Consider the following 19,824-nt stretch of genomic DNA (forward strand, 5'->3'; position numbering starts at 1 on the left):
AAGCCTGGCGCTGATTACCGTGAGCACTGCACGATGCAAGGTAGGGTGAACGAACCTCAAAGTCACGAGTGAAGTGCAGGTTGCCAGGTGCATGTCACTAAACACATTGTTCTAGTGGAAGCCGACGTGCTCTGATAATCCAGTATGCGGGGGTGATTCTGGTGAGGAGTCCTTGTAATGAGATGCAAATATATTGAAATGATGTTGCCAACATGCCACGGTGGGAAATACGGCCCACCATTGAAGGCTGCAGCACACAATTGTGCACTGGATTTATGACGCTGTAAAACCAATTTTTGGCCTTGTTGTGATATTTTTTGCTCCCGTTCGCCATGAGATCTGCCACAAGTGGGAGTGGAAAATCCTGGCCACAGATTCAGGTATCTACCTTATCACCAACCACTGAAGTAATTTTTTATATGCCCAAGAACAGTTCGATGTATGATTGATGAATACTAAAACAATCATCTTATAATAAGGCCACTGAAGATGAATATAATCCCCAAGTGACTGAATAGGTTATGATTGATACAAGTGCAGGGAGTTTTATAAACACTTCTTGTGAAAATTCCATGTCTGATTGGCTGTTGAACATGCTACTTCTACTAGAAGCCAAGTGTAAATTTAGTGAAATTAATATTTTTTTTTTGGTTAGTATTTAATCTAGGCTACTGTAAACATAGAGAGTATTTGAATGCTCTGTTATATTTTCTTGTAAAGTATTTTCCCCTCTAGTCACATTTATACCACACACTATCTCAGTCCCTGGTGTGCTTTAAGTTTGTTCAAGATTGACATCCCAACTCAAGTTGCAGCACCAAATTCCCATTCAAGTTAATAATGTTATCATTATTTCCTGCTTTAAAATATATAACTACAATCACTCAATTCAAAAAATTCATATTGGCATAACTTGCATTGAGATGTTTAATGTGATAAGATCCTTCTAAATGCAAGTTATTTATCATTGTAAATTCTGAGCTGTTCATCTTCTAACTACTGAAAATAAATAGACTGCTGCTGGGGTTAAATAACAGCATTTGGAAAACCCAAGCTCCAGTGTTCCAGCCGATTTTTGTTCAGTGTTTCTCAGGCACTAGAGGGGTTAATGTCTGGGTGAAGTTTGAAGTCTGGCGTCAAATCCTAAAACAGCCTAGAACAGAGATTGCCTGGCAAAGCCCTTCAGACCCATTCTGAAGGGCAAACTGTACGTTTGATGCTGGATTCAGCGTGGCTGAAGCTTCTGTCAAGACAAGTACAATTTGGGCTTTTATGTGCTGCAGTGTATAAACAAAGCGATAGTTGTTGCAAGTTACTGGGGACATAGCAATGCTGCTATCCACCTAAGTGATGAATACACACAGCACATAAACAAATTACAGCAACCGTTAGGCGACAAGGCCAAGAGGCTTACTCAACATCTCTGCTATAATATTGCCGTAAACTTTAGATGTGTTCAGGTAATAAAATGTTTGGATTCGCTTTAAAATCTTACATTGAAAGTCCATTTTCAAAGCACAATCTAGCAGGTCAGATTACATCAGGGGCAGAAATTTCCATCCCGCAGACGGGCGCGTAGCCCGACCTGAACAGGAGTGAAATAGTGCGCGATGACATCTGCCGGGCGTCCCAACGCCACCGCGTAATCTCGCGATATTTCGCTCAGCGGGCGCACGCGAGAGGTGGCAGCGCGCCCACCGACAACTAAGAGGTCCATTAAGCCCCTGAATCAATTAATTAAATTGAATTTTTTTGCTGCCCATCCAACCATTCGGGCGGGATGAGGTTTCGGACAGTAATTGACAAAACAATTTTAAAAACTTAAAACTCATTTATAACATGTCCCTGCTCATGTGACCGAGGGGACATGTTTTCATTATTTTTGAAATCTTTCTTTTTAACGTTAAATACCTTCAGCTCCCTGAGGCAGCTCTGTGCCTTCAGGGAACTTTCACTGAGCGCACCCCTATATGGGCTTGTGCTCCCCCCACCCCCACCCTGGCCGCGCTGAGGCTCTGAGCGTGTCCTTCAGACTGGCTGGCTGTTAATTGGCCAGCCACTGTGAAATCGCAGTCAGGGCCCGATCGCGGGGGGCAGTAGGTTTCCCGCCTGGTGCCCCCGCCCGATGAGGTAAATATCCTGCCCCATGTCATAAACACTTCAGACAAAGCAATCTGTTTAACTGTGTCGTTTTGCTCTCAGAATTTAGGTTCAAACCGAACTCAGACAAATGAGATTATGGTTTCCTTTGCTGTTAAGGGTGGAAATTAAAATGAGCCGGTACGACTGCCATCCAGTTACCATACAGTGTAAAATGGACGGTAATCAGGCACTTCATGGCACTAGCTGTACAGTCTCACTCACAGGACGTATATCATAGCATTCAGAAACATCATCCTGTTGTAGCAAGGGGGGTATTGGAGCTGAGGCCAATCATGAGAACAGTTCAGAACTGCGTTTAACCTGCACTCAATACAGTGACTGTGTTTTCCCTGGAAGAATGTTCAATTTTCTAGCACAATCTTGTTTCACCTCAAGGAGCACAAAATCCTGAAGTAATTTGAAACCAAATCGACTGCAGTAACAGCAGTGGAGTATTTCACCACCAGGCACATGAAGGGGCAGGGTCGCAGTTTTCTTCCAGCATGATGTAGCTGTCAGAGAGACATTCAGAAGATGAATTGCTCTGCAGTAAAATGACAGGAAAATGAATAGGCTGCTTTGTACAGTGACTGTTTCTACAATTGTCTGCAGATGTTAATTACACTGATCAATCAGAGGGAGCTGTGAGCACTTGTGTCTAATTAGGAATTGTTGCAGCCGAGAAGGAATATGGACTCTTAATAAAATCACTGCACAAAAACTGCCAACAAAGACAATGTAAGAAGGGAACACGTTCAGTCAACCCTATTATTTCAGCTGTGAGACCTGGGTGCTCTTGCTGCTCATTTTTAAGAATGTTTGCCCACAAGCTTTGCAAGTCTACAAACAACTAATAAAACAGGAAGGGTGCCTATAAACTCTAAGCGGAATTCTGCAGCTGAAAAATTATTCTGAAATGACCCTTTCACAACCTGTGATAGTGCTCACTGAATTGCAAAAGCGACACACAACAGGATTTTATTTTCAATATATTTGTGGGCACTAATCTTGATGCCAACTGGGGTGAAAGTGGATTGTATTATATACTTACATATTACATATATTGTGGAGCTGAGCACAATTGAATAAAACTATGCCATTATAGAAATAATTTTGCTTGATCAAGGGGTATCTGGACAGAATAGAATAGGGAGAAGCTGTTCCCATTGGTGGAAGGATTGAGAACCAGAGGGGACAGTGTTCAGGTAATTGGCAAAAGAAGCAATGGTGACATGGGGAATAACTTTCTCATGCAGAGAGTGGTTAGGATCTGGAATGCACTGCCCGAGAGTGAGGTTGAGGCAGGGCCAAGTGAGGCTTTCAAAAGGGAATTGAATCATTATCTGAAAGGGAAAAGTTTGCAGGGCTACAGGGAAAAGCAGGTCAGTGGCACGAGGCGAATTGCTCCTTCAGAGAGCCAGCACAGACACAACAGGCAGAATGGCCTCCTTCCGTGCTGCAGCCATTTTATGATCTACATTAATTGTTTAAAAATTCTGTAGAAAATGTGTTGTTTCAAAAGCTGCGCGAAACCTACAATGCTAAACTCACCAATCCCGAATCTCTCGTGGGAAACTGTGCTCGAAGGGAGCATGATACAGAATCTGACTGTGAAGTTTGTGTAGCCCTATCTCTGACCCATTCCCACTAAGTATGTCTGCCAATGGAAATATGGAGCTGGTGAAATTACCTTATAATTCAATGGGCAGGATCCAAATCAAGTAGATTATATGTAAAAAAAACTCAAGACAAGCCTGCTTTTTTTCCTCTACTGATTTTTGTATTGTACCCACTAGAAGTTCTAAACTTTTCCAAGCTATCACTGATGGTTAAAACATTGCAGCGAGTTTCCAGTATGAAAATCATCACACATCTACCGTTAGCCAGGACTGTTCAGTCACCAAGACTGATCACACACATACTGGTGAGACTGAAACTTTAATAATTGACGATTAATAATTCTGTCAAGAAACCACAGTTTATGTCAAAATATCCTTGTGTTTTTATAATCACAGCTCAATTCAAAGTAGTTGAACTACTGAGGAGGAATTTTGTTTCTCTCCTTGCAGGACTCTCAGAATTCCATGTCATTTGGAGGGTTAATTTTCTGAGCCATCAGAATTTATGATCTTAGATGAAGAAATGTTGTGTAAGAATGAAGTTACCAGGTTAGGCAATCTGTCATGCTGGTGTAAATACAATTTGTCACTTTTTTTAAACTACATTTTTCAGAATTATCTCCAGACTTTAATGCTGACTTTGTGTTGGGCTACTGCTCCAATAGGCCAGGGGTACTCTGATGCTTCATTAAAGTCACCATACATCTGTTTCAAATCTAGACAGTGAGTGTCAGCAGACACTTGCACCAACAGAGTACCAGTTGCAATGCTACACCTAACCTCAGAGTTCATAAGCTGGGTACAAATTGGAGTTTTTGCTTCTCATGACTCACCGTGACTCCTGTAAAACATTCACAAGTAAATATGATCAGGTTGGGCAGTGATGCCATTCATTGTTGAATAGCCTACAAGCACAAATTATACGCCTTCAGGAAGTGAGGGCAGAAAAATGGCTGAGGAACAAATATTAAATGCTTTTCTGTCAACAAGTGGATGGGTCTTAGGAAGAGATTTCAAGTGGTAATTAGTCTGCCCTGAGAATTTACTTTCCATCAATGTAAATCGACATATAAATATTGCTTTTAATCTCTGCAGCTGGAGCAAGACTCTCTGGCAAGAAATTGGCATCATTTGCCTTTGTTTTTAAATTAGGGCACAGGAGTTCGCTTAGAGCTGCAAAATGGTGACCACGGTGCACATGCACATTTTTGGGGCAAATTGCACCAGACACCATATTGGTGAGGGCATTAGGGTCACGCAGTGAACAGCCACCAGAAGTATGCAGAGCAAGCAGACCATGACACCATTCAGTGTCTAACACTGATCTAACTCCAGCAATTCCAGCTTGGAGCTCAATTCTTCAGCTAATGCTGTCTCCTGACCTTGCACAGTCGAATACAATTTCAGCAGCAGGAAGGACTGTTTGAAGGGATCATCAACTTCTCACTGCACTTACTGGTTGATTGCTTTTGACTGTTGTTTCAATTATACACCAGTTTGGTGCTCTTTATAGTTGTTTAAAGTTGCCTGGGATCGGCCAGGTGCTCAAGGAGTTTTTGCTGACTTCAGGTCTTCTGCACAAATTAGTTACTCCCAGACAAGGGAGCATTATCCGGCATTCCTCTTGGAGTATATCATGACTTGGAGAATGAGCTAAAAATTGTCCTCCAAGGCCTTCTGCAACCGCCTTCATTGAAAGTCAGCAGCCTTCCCTGAGCCATGCTGCAGCCAAGCATGGGGGCATTAGGACACGCAAAAGCATATGGAAGACAGGCACTAGGGGAGTCCAGAAGGGGCAATTTCTGGCATTTTTACTGCACTATAGAGCTTAGGGCATGTATCTGCAACTGTCCCCCCTCCGGTTAGCTCCTGTTGCTTCTGGTTGTGCAACAAAGAGGGAAGTGTGACAGTGAGTGTCATGCAATCATTTTGGGTGATGTAGCTGTCATATTTGAATAGCTGGCAGTTTGTGCAACCTGTGAGATGTGGGTGTGAGGGTGTGATCTGCATGTGTGAGGGTGAGGTAAAACATATGAATGCCATGTATGAGTCCAACTGATAGATTGTTGGTAGGTGAGATAAGTGGGTGGGGTGAATTGAGCAGCGTTTGAGGCTACTGGTGCAATTGGTAGGGTATGGTTTTTGAAAATGCATTCCCTGACCTTGATAAGTCTTGTGACGTTATTGAACTTCTTGCAGCCCTGCATGCAGGTCATCAGGGCCTAAATTCTGGCATTGACCATGGCTATTAGATCCCACTACCTTCTCATCATGTGTCATGAAGGTTTCCTGGCTCCAGCAAATATAGGTCTTCTCTCCTATTTTCGAACTTAACTTCCAGGGCCTTTAGTGTAGCATCTGTAAAACATGGACCTCGCGCTCTCCTGTGTTGTGCCATTCTTCAGTGTTTGTGGAGATTCAACTAAAATGCACCTCCCCTTTAAGAGGTGTGGACTAGCTTTAAGTGGTGCTAGCCAACCACAATATTGCACCCACCTCCCACTGATGCAGCCAGCCAATTGAAAGTTAGCGGTGAATGGTCGCAGCACTCATGGAAAAGATCCAGCGGCACACAGTTTGCATATTGCTTCCATCGCAATCAAGGGTTAGTGCCCATTTTCAGGGCCGCTCGAGTTTAATCCCATCTAGAAATGTATTGGCTTGAATTTAACACCAATCACTAAATAAAAAGGGTGAGGTAATATAGCTGTTGATAAGTGGAACTCAATCTAATCTGATTTCTACATTGTTTAGAGCTGTAAATATTCTTCAGGCTATGGGAAACTCCTACTCTCCATAGCGTAATGTCACTGAAAGCTCAGATGGAGGAATGAGGAGATATGACTCCCTTCTGAGGAGTTTCTCCCGTCATCTTAATCACATCTGACCTTTCTGTGCCCCCAGCTGGTGAAAACAGAAGCATTCGTCAAGCTGAGATTGTGTTTCCTGGAATCGCCAGAGTTTACTGCACTTCATCGAGGACTGAGGAACTGTCTTAAAATTATAACAAAATGAGTAGAATTTTAGACTAATCACAACAAATACTGATATCACATGATTTGCATAAAGCAGTCACGATCTACATGTTGTCAATCAAATTCACTGCATCAGGTATAAAATTAGCATTGTACTACAAAATGTAAATATGACATTATCAGTCCAGCGGTAGAGTCCCAGCGAAGCAGGTTCTTTCACCCATTTCAAAAAATACTGCGGTACTTTTGTGAAATTCATTTCACTTGTGTTAACTCTACCACCTCATTCATAAGGCCACCGCCTTGTGTGTTAACAGGGCATAGAGGCCACAAAAGGGTTTATGTTCAACCTCGTGTCTGTGCTGGAGCAGCAGAAAGAGTTGCTACAACTGGTGGTCCCCTCGTCAGGTTTCTTATTCCTTTATTCCTGCTTGTTTTCCAAAGACAATGAAAAGATGTGTGGATGCCATCGAGCATAACGTCATTGATGCCCATTACAGTTCAATGGCCTGACCATGTGTGTTAAGTAGAAATACTGTACAACAACAACATGCATGCCTGCAGTTTCCCTTATGTGCGAAAAGGAGTCTCAAAATAATTTAGATGAAAGAGGGAAAAAAATGAGCATGGGAAATGGAGATGAATGAGGGTGGGTGGGGGGGGGGGGGGGGTGGTGGCAGGGTGGGATGGGGTGGGGGGGCGGTGGGGGGCGGGGGTAGGGGATTGAGATGACCAAAAGCATGGTCAGAATAAAGAGTCTTCAGGAGATTTCTGAAATCAGGCAAGAGGTTGGCAAGGAGCAGGGAACTGAGCAAGGGGATCCCAAAGGCAGGGGTGTTATGACTGAACAAGTAGCTACTAATGCTGGAGCAGAGAAAGAAATAGACATAGAGTAATGGGTACATACTTGGATGCTAGGAAAAAGCATAAAAGGAGGTATGTGGTGATGCAAGTTTTTGACAGTGAGGATGAAGTATTCAAGTCGATTTGCTGAAGTATGGGAAGCCAGTAGTTTAAAGATAACACTGATAATATAAGTATGGCACTTTACCTGGATGAAGAAGTTTGTGAAGAACTGAAGGAAAGGGATCAGCTAAGAAAGCACTGGAGATGCCAAGGTCCCTTGAGGTGATGAAAGCATTGACTGAGATTTTAGTAATGTGGGAGGATAGATAAGTGCAGGGGTGGGTAATGCTGCAGAGGTTAAAAAAATAGTCTTAGCATCAGAGCAGCTGTGTGTTTGGAATTGAGCAGAATGCCAAAGCTCCTAATTCAAGCTGAAGTGGCAGATGTGAAGACGGGTGGAGTCAAGTGTTAATTGTATAATAATTGTGTATTTAATTATATGCAGGTGGTGGGCATTGACTGTGGATTCGCTTGTGCTCTGATAAATATGAAAGGCTCGGTTGGTAGAGCTCTTGCTTCTGAGCTGGAAGGCCCTGGGTTCAAGTCCCCTTCCAGGACAGCTTGCCCATAGGCTGAGTGTCCATTTCAAATGGGGCACTTGATTGGTAATGGGTTTCCAAATAAGTTATAAATAGGAACTGATTGAAACTGTGGTAGTTGGGTTAGGAGGTGCATGCTTGTAATATGTGCAATGCTTATAAAAATGTGTGAAGATTGGCTCCAGTTCTATCCTTGACCACTGGGCTTTATAGAGTAGAAAATCAAGGTCAGGGGTAGATGATGAATAGCTGAGAACAAGGAATAGATCTCTTAGGTACATTAAAGGATATTGTACAAGCAGAGAAGGAGCAATCATTGGGAGCATCAGAGGGCGTAGAAATTTGGAGATATTTAAAAGAAAATTAAAACATGGCTTTAAATTGCATATTGTCAAACTCTTAAAAGAATTCTCAAAGCATTTAACATCCAATGTATTATTTTGAAGTCCAATGGCTAGTGTTAAGCAGGCAAATATAACAGTCACTTTGCACAGCAAGATCCAACAGGCAGCAATGTGATAAGCAGTCAGTCAATCTGTTGCGATTGTGTTGTCTGATGGATAAATTTTGAGCAGAACACCAGGAGAACTTCCTGCTCTACTTTAATGTTGGACCTTTATTGTCCACCTGAACCTACAAAACAGACAGTTGTACACCTGAAGGAATCCACTTTTAACAGAAACGTACCAACTCAGTAATGTATGGGAGTGTCAGCCTACAACATGCATTCAAATGCTGGAGTGGGGCTTGAATCTTGTAACTGCATCTAGCTTTGGCAGATGAATATTCCAATTATATCCTTTATAGGCAGTCAATATTAATAGGGAAAAATTTTCCCCCCGTTGAGGGGGAAGTGCGGGAGCGGGTGCGAACAGGCACGCTTCTGATTGGCGCCCCTGATTAGGGCGGCGCCGTCATTTTACGTGGGCAGGCCAATTAAGGCCCGCACAGCGTGACATCTGCCAGGAAGCGCTATGCGCTCCCTGTGCGGGCATGGGAGGGGGGATTCCTTCAGCCGGGAGTGCGTTCTTTCGCGCATACACACGATAGGGCACACTGATCTCCCTGAGGCTAGTGCTGCCTCAGGGAGATCGCCTCGGAATTAAAATTTTTAGGACAAATGTGTAAAAAATTCCCCTGACATGTCCTCTCATGTGACACCGTCACATGAGTTGGGACATGTCCATCACTAACTCAAACCTTTATTAAATATTTTAAAACCGTCATGAAACCTCATCCCGCCTGTGGATGAGGTTTCATGCTTTTTCTCAAGCCCGCCAGAGCTCCCGGCCTGCCTGCCAACCTCAAGGTTGGACGGGCAGGTCCCTTAATTATGTTAATGACTTTTAAAGGGCCTTAATTAGCTGACAGGTCGGCGGGCACACAGCTGATTTGGCTGCGCCCCTGCCAACCTGAAAATGGAAATGACGCGGAGTGACGTCAAGAGTTCCACTTGATGTCATCCCACATCATTTTACGCATCAGTGAGTGGGTCCCGATCTAAAGATCCTGCCCATAGAGCTTACAGAGCCAATTACGTTTCAGGTCAACTTTATTAAACATGACTAAGTGGACGCATTTCAAAAGCCTGTTCTGTTGACATTTACAAAATTATTTGTTCACATTAAGGAAGTTTTAAACCTATTTTAATTTTTTTTGTTTTCTTGTAATGAAATAGGTGACCATTTCTATTTGGCTTCAGCTAGAGACCTCTTTATATTTTCAGCACTATGTCCATAAATCGAGTTTGACACTGTACCTGTCCTGTGGATATCCAGGAAGCAGAAACTTGTGTTCCTACACTGAAACACTTACCTGGGTGGAGCCAGGATATCCTCAAGGAATTCCTCAATCTTATTGACATCAGTTTTCACTTCTCCATTGAAGGTTATGAATGGGGGATGTGTTCCCGGAGCCAGATTTTGCAGGTCAGCAGGTTTCCTATTGAGATAAAAAGTAAGAGAATCAGTTATCATCGGCAAAATAATTGGGCAGCCACAATACCTCATGAATCCACAGAGAGGGAACAGAATGCTCACACTGTGGGCACTGTGGCAGTTATTGTGGCAAAGCAGATTGAGCAAGGTTCCGGCTCCTTCATGCTGTGATCCACTGATGCCTTGAGCCCTGGCGCTTGACCCATTACTTGAAACCTACCTGCAATTCTGGCCAGATCCCTTCACTAGCCACCACCTGTTCTTGTCACTGACCAGCATCCAACAAAAGAAAAGACAGAAGTGCCAATTAACAGGAGAGAGGTAAAAACAGGAAAAGAAAAAGACAGAGAGAGAAGACCATGACACAGAATTAACCAGAGAATAAGAAACACCAAAGTAAACAATCACTAAACGAAACCCTGAAACTCCTAGAGATGGAGATAAGCAGAACATGAGAAAGACACACCCAGTAACCTGACAATTTGTAAGACAGGCAACAAATCCTGTGACTCACTGGGAGCAATGACATGGGAGATTCACTTGTGATGTAGAATGAGTTATTTGGGGATGGTACAGAAAATCTTTGAGAAATCTGAAGCACAATCATTCTACAGTGACAGCCCTGTCACGGTATCACAGTAGAGCAAGAGAATTTTAAACCTGGTACTACATTGATGGAGCGCTGTTGCCTACAGATACAACTTCACTCTTGTAAATCATCCAAACTCCAGAGACCCAATGTTATTAGAAACTCACATTTTTACAGTCGTCATTGGTTCACCAGTTAAAACTAAAAGTACAAAATTACCTTATTTCCTTTTTAGCCATGAGAATCACAGATCTCTGGGTTTAGGTGGGAACCGAGTGAGAAAGAAGGGAAATAGCAGAGAGTCACAAGAAAGTTGTTGTTTCTGCAGGACTATTTTGCATTATGGAAAAGCAATGTTAAAGAGGACTGTGCACATCCTATATATGGTGAGTAATATTATAAATATCATTCATGTGGCAAAATGAAAAATGTAGGATCTTGTAATTTGGAACGTCTCAGTGCTGCCAGAATATTCACACACAAACTAAAGTTGGATCCCAGCTGAAAAAAATATGATTGCAGTAATGTACTGAATAAAGAAAATTAAATCAAAAAACAATTCTACAGTTTAATTGTAATGAGCAAATTTACTGACTTCACATTACAGAAGAAGTAACATAATTGTTTTTAAGAAATCACAATATATTCCCATTGGGTCAATTGTTATTTTTTTTCCTGTGAATTTTTAATTTACATTGCTAAACTGATTCACTTCTGTTCTGCAATAATACGACTTTACTAAGGTACTAAGGACAGACTACAAATGGTGAAAGGCACTGAGGCATCCCAGCTTTTAAAAGGGGAAGAAATCCATTTTTCAAAGAAAACATTCCAATGTAGCTTGAAGACATCAATCAAGACTTTTTTTAATTCATTCGTGGGATGTGAGTGCCATTGGTTAGGTCACCCATCCCTAAACGCCCTTGAGAAGGTGGTGGTGAGCTGCCTTCTTGAACCGCTGCAGTCCATTTAATGTAGGTACACCCACAGTGCTGTTAGGGAGGGAGTCCCAGGATTTTGATCAAGCAACAGTGAAGGAACAGGGATATATTTCCAAGTCAGGGTGGTGAGTGGCTTGGAAGGGAACTTCCAGGTGTTGGTGTTTCCATGTGTCTGCTGCCCTTGTCCTTCTAGACTGTAGTGATCTTGGGTTTGGAAGGTTCTGTCTAGGGAGTCTTAGTGAGTTCCTGTAGATGGTATACACTGCGGCCACTGTGCGTCGGTGGTGGAGGGAGTGAATGTTTGTGGATGGGGTGCCAATCAAGTGGACTGCTTTGACCTGGATGGTATCAAGCTTCTTGAGTGTTGTTAGAGCTGCACTCATCCAGGCAAGTGGAGAGCATTCTGTCACACTCCTGACTTGGGCCCTGTAGATGGTGAACAGGCTTTGGGAAGTCAAGAGGTGAGTGACTCACCGCAGGATTCTTAGCCTCTGAATTGCTCTTGTAGTCATAGTATTCATATAGCTAGTCCAGTTCGGTTTCTGGTCAATAGTAACCCCCAGTATATTGATAGTGGGGGATTCAGTAATGGTAATGCCACTGAATGTTAATAGTTAGATTCTCTCTTGTTGGAGATGGTCATTGCCTGGCACTTGTGTGGCACAAATGTTACTTGCCACTTGTCAGCCCAAGCCTGGATATTGTCCAGATCTTGCTGCATATGGACATGGACTGCTTCAGTATCTGAGGAGTCACGAATGGTGCTGAACATTGTGCAATCATCAGTGAGCATCCCCACTTCTGACCCTATGATGGGAGAAAGGTCATTGATGAAGTAGCTGAAGATGGTTGGGCTGAGGACTCTACCCTGAGGAACTCCTGCAGTGATGTGCTGGAACTGAGATGATTTACCTCTAACAACCACAACTATCTTCTTTGTGCTAGGTGTGACTCCAACCAGTGGAGAGTTTTCCCCCTAATTCCAACTGACTCCTAGTTTTGCTAGGGCTCCTCAATGCCGCACTCGGTCAAGTGCAGCCTTGATGTCAAGGACAGTCACTGTCACCTCACCTTGCAGGTACACAAACAGAAGCTACAGATGGTTTCAGAGTGGCCACTGTTTAAAAGAACCCAGTGATTGATGGGAGGAAGTTGAATCAGAATCTTGTGTCTTACTAATGGCATTGAATTTCCTTTCAAAATGTCCTTATGTGGTGTTCTAGGATGAACTATTCTTGTCAGTGGATGAATCACAGAATTTTCCTACTCTGGCACCATCTGGGCCCAGATCCACGCCACCAGAGCTTTCAGCAGGGATGAAGAGTAGAAATAGAAATGTAGCTGCAGACATCTTCTTGGTTGCCAGCATTGAGCTGTTCTGACTGTTTCTATCAAGCATCTTGAAACTGCAACATCTGATTCCTCCATTACCTCACTGCACTGTTTTTTTACAGGGTGTGTGGTCCCTACCACTGCCCCACACCCCCAGCTAAAAGGTCAGGTGGAATTTAATGCCCTCCCCTGAGCTGAATTTGATGGTGGGGGCATTTAATCAAGAGGAAGGGTGGTGGCTGGGAACACTGCTGCCATCCTGCGGCTGCCTCGATTAAGTTTAGGAAGGCTCGTGGACGGCCTACCCACCCCGCTGCCACTTGAGCTTCTGGGTGGGTTGGAAGCGGTTCCTAATTCAAAGGCACCTGATTGAGGGACCCAGCATCAGGAAGTTGGGGGGGTCCCACTGACAGCTCTTCCTGCTGACCCCCACCACGCCATCACTGTGGCCTGGGTCCCTCACAGATCCCAGGCCTCCCTCTGAGTGCATTGCCAGCAGATACCACCGCTTCGCCAGTAATATTGACTGCAATGACAGCTGCCAGCCTCTGACTGGCCAGCAGCTCTCACGGGGCAGGATTTCCATCCCCAGGCTCCTTGATCCTGAGGAAGGCCCTTCACTGCTCAATTAAGTGTCTGATAGGTACTTACTTTGGCTAGCCTTCCTGAAAGAAGGCGGTGCGGGGCTCTCCAGCAGGTGTACAAGACCCCTGTCACCTCTATTAAACACCATTCACTGGGGGAACCCTGCCCACACTACACTGGGAGCAGCATTAATTGCTTTAAGGTAAGAGTTCCATCTCTATCTCAGGAGGATGTCCCGCCTTAGAAAGCTGTCAGCCACTCGGATGCGTGGCAGCTTTTTAGTCCCAACAGTGCTAGTCAGGAGTGGTGGCCACTGCTGGGACTACAATCCCACCACGCCAAGGAGCCTAGGGATCAGGGGTCTCAGCTAGGTGAGTGAGGGGGCCAGGTTCAAGAGGCCAAGGGGAAGGTTACGGGGAGATGACCTTGGCGGGAGGCAGAGTTGCCTCTGATGGGCCCAAGGAGCCAACAAAGGAGGCGGTACCGGCCCCTTGTCCAACAGCAGCACATGCAGCTAAAGCTGCCGGCCTTCCCTCAACACAGGTAGAATAGTGGCGGAGGCAGATACGGCCCTTAAGTAGACATTAATTAGCCACTTAAGGGCTTCAATAGGCCCAAGATTGGGCCCGACATCTCCCCTGCCCCCTATAAAATTTTAGATGGTCAGGGGCAAGCAGGTAGGTGGCAGGAAGACCACCCACTGGATTTTACTTGCCCTCTACCTTCAAATCTGCCAACAGGGGAGTGTAAAATCCAGCCCATGGAGCTAAAACACCAACTATAAAAGAAATAACATTGATATCAAAGTGCAAGGCTAAGGAGGCCAGAAATCAGCGGTCATTACTTTTAATCAACCTAATGACAGCCGCCAGCTAAGTGCTTGATATGGACATCAAGTGTGGGCAGAATTGGCCTCAACCCTCACAGCACTCAACATTTTAGACTTAGCCTTGAGCTCTGATAATGCCTATGTAAGCGGACATCAGCAAAAGTCAATATCATGAGGATAAGTGAATGGCAGAATTACTGGAAAGATGGCTGTTCATGAATACATTTACAGTTCAACAAAGCATAGCTTATCAGAAGGAGCAGTGGAATTAAGCAAAGGGATCAGTCCTAATTTGCAATTGAAAGTGAAATTGAAATTAATTGATTTGGAAATCTGATAAGTTACAGACTTTAATCAGTGCCCTGCTCCCAGTTCTCCAAATCTAACTTGACATGTCTGCATGGGAGTTGAAAGTGGTGTTTTTTCCATGCATGTGAATTTAAAACCTGACAATGGATCTTTTGTTCTTTAGTACCAGGCTCAGACAGTGGTGTCCTAATGACCAAAAGTTTGTTGTTAGCTTTGTATAAGAAATATGAGTGTACAGTATGTAACATGTGTACTGCAATGCCCTCTAATAATTCATCTGTGATGGCATTAATTAGGAAACCCCACCCCATTCAAAGTGAGTTTTAAAAACGTACTAAGTCTCTGAGAATTTTTGGCATGCAAATCGCTCAATAATCAAATTTAAAAGGAAACAATTTATTAATATTCAAATTTCAAGATGGTTTACCATCAAAATACAAAAATAGCAAAAGTCGGCAAAATCAGCAAAAATTATTCAGAAGTAGCAAACAAGGTCACAAAAGGTCACAGAGAGAAAGATCAGCGGGGAAATCAAAGACTTTTCTAGCTAGCAGCTAGAAAAACGAGAAGATTAAGCAAAGGCAAAGGAACAAGCGGCATCATGGTCAGCTGAAAGATAAGTTCTAACATTTATTGAAAATTAATTTTAAAAATGAACAAAGAATTATATAACAATAGGCTTTTGGCAGTTTCTGAGGGAAAATTAAAGGGAAGACTATAAGGTGGAAACTATATGGTCAGTCCTGTCCTCAAAAATACTTAGGTGCTGCTACCAAATTCTTTTCTGCACTATTTTATTGGAGACATTAACACTTCTAAGGAATCTAATACAAGTGTTTTAAGCATTCATATAAGAATAGCACTGATCATAATATCCAGGCATACATCTTGTACCCTGATAAACAATTGGCTTAGATTAATCCTATTCACATAGTGAGACAATTCAGCACAGAAGATGATTGAACAGCGTAAACCAAAATGCCCTTTTTGCATGTAATATAAAAGTTTAATAATGTACCTGGACGACTGAGACAGCACGTCTCATCCAACGGTTTACATTTCTCTAATTCTCCTTGTATAATCAGCAACATCTCAGGGCACTTTTTCATGATAAAGGAAAACTTTACTACTTGAACGCAATCTACATAATTCATTCAGTAATGCTTTTCTTTGGTGGGGGGGGGGGAGCTGGTGCTGTAAATAATTCCTGCTTCTCAAGCAGTTTTTCCTTCAAATATTTAAAAAATGCGCTTCTTTTAGCTTTCAGTTTTCCATGGTCATCCATGCAATCATTAGACCTGTACAAATGTTATCGATTGAAACATTCATACGTCAATTCGTCATTTTTTTCTCTAAGCATCTGTTTCTTGTGATTTTTGCGATTCCTTGGGCAGAATTTTCCATGCCCACTCACTGCGGGCGTGATAGGCGGCAGACGTGGACAATATGACGCGATCTGGTACACGACGGCGGGAAAGGCAGGTCTCAATCGTCTGCTCAGCCTGCCAACGGCGGGCAGCGTTTCCCGCGAATGGTTGGCGGGGAGCTCATTGTAGTACATCAGCATCTCATTGAAAGGCCATCCCGTCAGGCTCTGGACCCCCATCGGACCGTCTGTCCACGTCGGCTGGAAAGCACGACGACGGGCTTCACAGTGCCAGACACGCGCACTTAGCGGCCTTCGCTTTGGGGGAACTGGAGGCGAGTGAACAGCATCATTCTGCAGAGCTCACCAGGGTCGCCTGTTGCTTCGCAGACTTCAGGGGCGCCGGGGGTCGGGTGAAGTGCCGCCCTGTCACAGGGGTGGCTGTTTGCTTCTTTTAGCTGGGGGTAACTGCTTCCCTGGCATTGGATGCAGCACACAGGAAATCGAGGCGGGGGGGGCAGGGTATGCGACGGAAGTGGCCACGCACTAGGGACACCTGTATAAACTGACCGTTCCTCTGCAACTGAGACAGTTCAGCTTCAGCCACAGTGATATGATTGGGGTCGGACTTCTAGCAGCCCACTCACCTGTGGCCATCCGAGGGATGGCCAGCACTCTCTAAGAGGCATTGAGGGGCGGTCACACAGGACCAGGAAAGAATGCTAAGTACACCCATGCTAACCACGTCTCTCTCTCTCTCTCTTTCATGCTGCACAAGGACCAAGTCAGGATTATGGATCTTGGTGACCTAGCTGTATGCCTGATGGCCTACAGAGAATGAAGAAGATGGAAGAGAGAGTGACTGAGGCTCCTGGCCATGCAAAGTCAGAAGTAGCAACCTCAGGAAGAAGGGGCAGCAGTGGGTCCCGTACATACTACCCAGGAGCAACAGCAAGCCTTGGCTGATCGGTGCCTAGCGACACCCACTGTCTATAGATGCCCCCTGACATTCCTGAAGATGACTGAGAACCAGTGTTGCTGATGACTGCGCTTGACTAGGGATCTGGTAGCTCACATCAGCCACTTACTGCAGGACTTGGAGCCAAGGGGACATGGAGGGCATCCACTGCCAGTGGCTGTGAAAGTGACCGCGGCACTCAATTTCTATGCTAATGGCTCCTTTCAGGGCTCCACAGGTGACCTCTGTGAGATCCCACAAGCCACCACCCACAAATGCATCCATGAGGTCACAGATGCCATCTTTACGAGGGCACACAACTTTGTGCATTTCGCCCGGGACCGGGACAGCCAGGATGCAAGGGCCAGATCTCGGAATTCCCACAGGTGCAGGGTGCGATCGACTGCATCCATGTGGCGCTCGGGTCTCCATCACTACACATGATAGATTACATCATCTGCAAGGGCTTCCACTCACTGAACATGCAGCTGGTGAGTGACCACCAGACACGCATCCTGCAGGTGTGCGCACGGTTTCCAGGAATTGTGCATGACACCTACATCCTCAGTCACACAGATTCTTGCAGTCTTCCAGGGTCCACAGAGGCTGCAGGGGCAGCTCCTCAGGGACAAGGGCTACCCGCAGAGGCTGTGGCTGATGACACCCAGGTGATAGCCTCAGACTGCAGCACAGCAATAGTATAATGAAGCTCATGCTGCATCTTGCAATTTGGTGGAGCAGATCTTCGGGATGCTGAAGATGCGGTTCCGGTGCCTGGACCAGTCTGGTGGTGCCCTGCAATATAGTCCACAGAAGGGTTTAGGCATCATCGTCGTCTGCTGCGCCCTTTACAACCTGGCGCTGCAATGGAGAGATGAGCTGGCTGAAGAGGAGATGGAGGAGTTGGAGGTCTCCTTGGATGAGGGTGAGGAGGTCTTTGGTCATGACGATGATGGGGATGAGGATCTCGCACTGGCTAGACAAGGCAGGCGCACTTGGGAGGCTCTCATAGCTGCTAGATTTGTGGAGGAAGGCAATGACTTGCAGTGAGGTGACCCCATAGATCCTCACATCGCAGTTATGAATGTTTGGCTCCAGTTTGGTTTATGGCAGCACCAAAAGCCTCTGTGAGAATGCTCCTGTCATGGAGATGCAGTGGAGGCCCTAATAGTCACTCAATCGCAGGAGGATGATGACAACAAGTAGTGAGGACACTCTAAGAATCTTCACATAGCCTCTGTGGATGTCTGACTGTTGTCTGGCTGAGGGCAGCTCACTTGTGCTCCATGATCAGGGCCATTTCATAGAGACGCAGCCGTGAAACTTTAGACGCATCCGATGCTGTGTCCGCCTTCACCACCTGAGCCCTTCAGGAGCTGGTACACAGTATCACTGGTCACAGATGCTGGTGTGATGGCAGCCAGCCCCACCATAAAGGTGCTGTGAGCACGCAGAGAGTATGAGAGAACTCTGTGGTGCCTGCCCACTACATTCTAGCAGCAATGACCAGCACTGCTGAGGTGCAGACATCAGTAATGTGTCCAACAAGTGCGAGGCTGGACAATCACTGTGGTCTGAAGGCCGCACAGAGCATAGGGAAGAGGCCCTGGACTGGGCTGCTTTTTATCTTGTGCAGAAAGGTTTCACATCTGAGTGACAAGAACACTGCTCATCAGAACAAGGAGCCACAGGCAGGGAGATATTCTTAGGAGTTTACTGACAATAGTGAACTGTATGTACAAGTGACCAACACCCATGGCCAGGCTATGCAACTATTTTTCTTTAACTGCCCTAACCCTGCCACTACATCTTGGTGCTCCCCGGACATCCACAGTGGAGGTGGAGGCAGCCTGCGATGCCCTGTCTGAGATGACTTTGGCAGGCGTCTTCTGGAGGGCCGGGTCTTGGAAGGCCCCAGCCTGCTTTCAGGATCCTGCTGTGTGGCAGTGGCACCCTCCTCGGCCTGTGAAGCTGGAGCTGTGGAGGTCACAGGAAGAGGGAATTTGGATGGGCCGGACACTCCCGGAGTCACCTGGGTGGATGGCTGCAGCGTGTGCACCTGCTGATCCTCCTCCCTATGGGTGCCCAAGGGCCCCAGGCTGACTCCATGAGGGGAAGGGATAGCTGGAGTGAGACCCGAGCTGCCCAGCATTCTTCTCGCAGAACAGCAGTCAGGCCTGTTTCAGATCTCCTTGCACATTTGCACAGAATTTTAAACAGACAGTGTTCAATGTCAACTCTCCACATTAAAGTTGGAAAAATGCCATCTCAGCTCTTAGTTCTTTTCCTTTACTCACTCACTCTCTCGTTGTGATTTTGAATGCCATATCCGGAATCAAGTCTGTACAATGACCAGAACAAGGTCCGTTCATATTTCCTGGGAGTAAATTGTAAATTATCGCACATGGACATCTGCATAATTTATACACTGGCAGGATGTATACTTTTATCACACACTTGCTCCAGTTAAGCAATGCCTCTTCCTGTGTTTTTATATCCATTATATTTATTCCCGTTACTCAATTACTTTAAGTTTTTCTTCACAAGTTTATCGTTGAACAAAACAATTCACTAAGTGCTTGCTTACTTTAGGTCAACATATAAATTATCTTCACCTAGGAGAGCATCAGCCTCCTAATGAGATGGTTATGAATTCAAGTTCAAAGACTCAGCACTTAATGCAGCAGCTTTTGACAGTACAAATTGTTACAATCCCCTTGGGGAAACTGTGAACCAAAATAACCACATTTACTGAATGGCCGCCAAATGAAGATAACACTTTTTGTAGGTTTTACTT

General features: G+C 44.9%; 1 protein-coding gene across 2 annotated transcripts in view; it reads right to left on the bottom strand.

Moving 5' to 3' along the window:
- The window catches only part of clic4 (chloride intracellular channel 4), a 137,362-nt gene that overhangs the window by 39,490 nt on the left and 78,048 nt on the right, over nt 1-19,824 (bottom strand). For both annotated transcript variants that reach the window (XM_041212916.1, XM_041212917.1), the window contains exon 3: nt 9,997-10,122. In XM_041212916.1, coding sequence (XP_041068850.1) covers nt 9,997-10,122 — 126 coding nt within the window. The remainder of the gene's footprint in view (nt 1-9,996; nt 10,123-19,824) is intronic.

The sequence above is a fragment of the Carcharodon carcharias genome, chromosome 19 (genome assembly GCF_017639515.1).
Source record: "Carcharodon carcharias isolate sCarCar2 chromosome 19, sCarCar2.pri, whole genome shotgun sequence".
Taxonomy (NCBI): Eukaryota; Metazoa; Chordata; class Chondrichthyes; order Lamniformes; family Lamnidae; genus Carcharodon; species Carcharodon carcharias.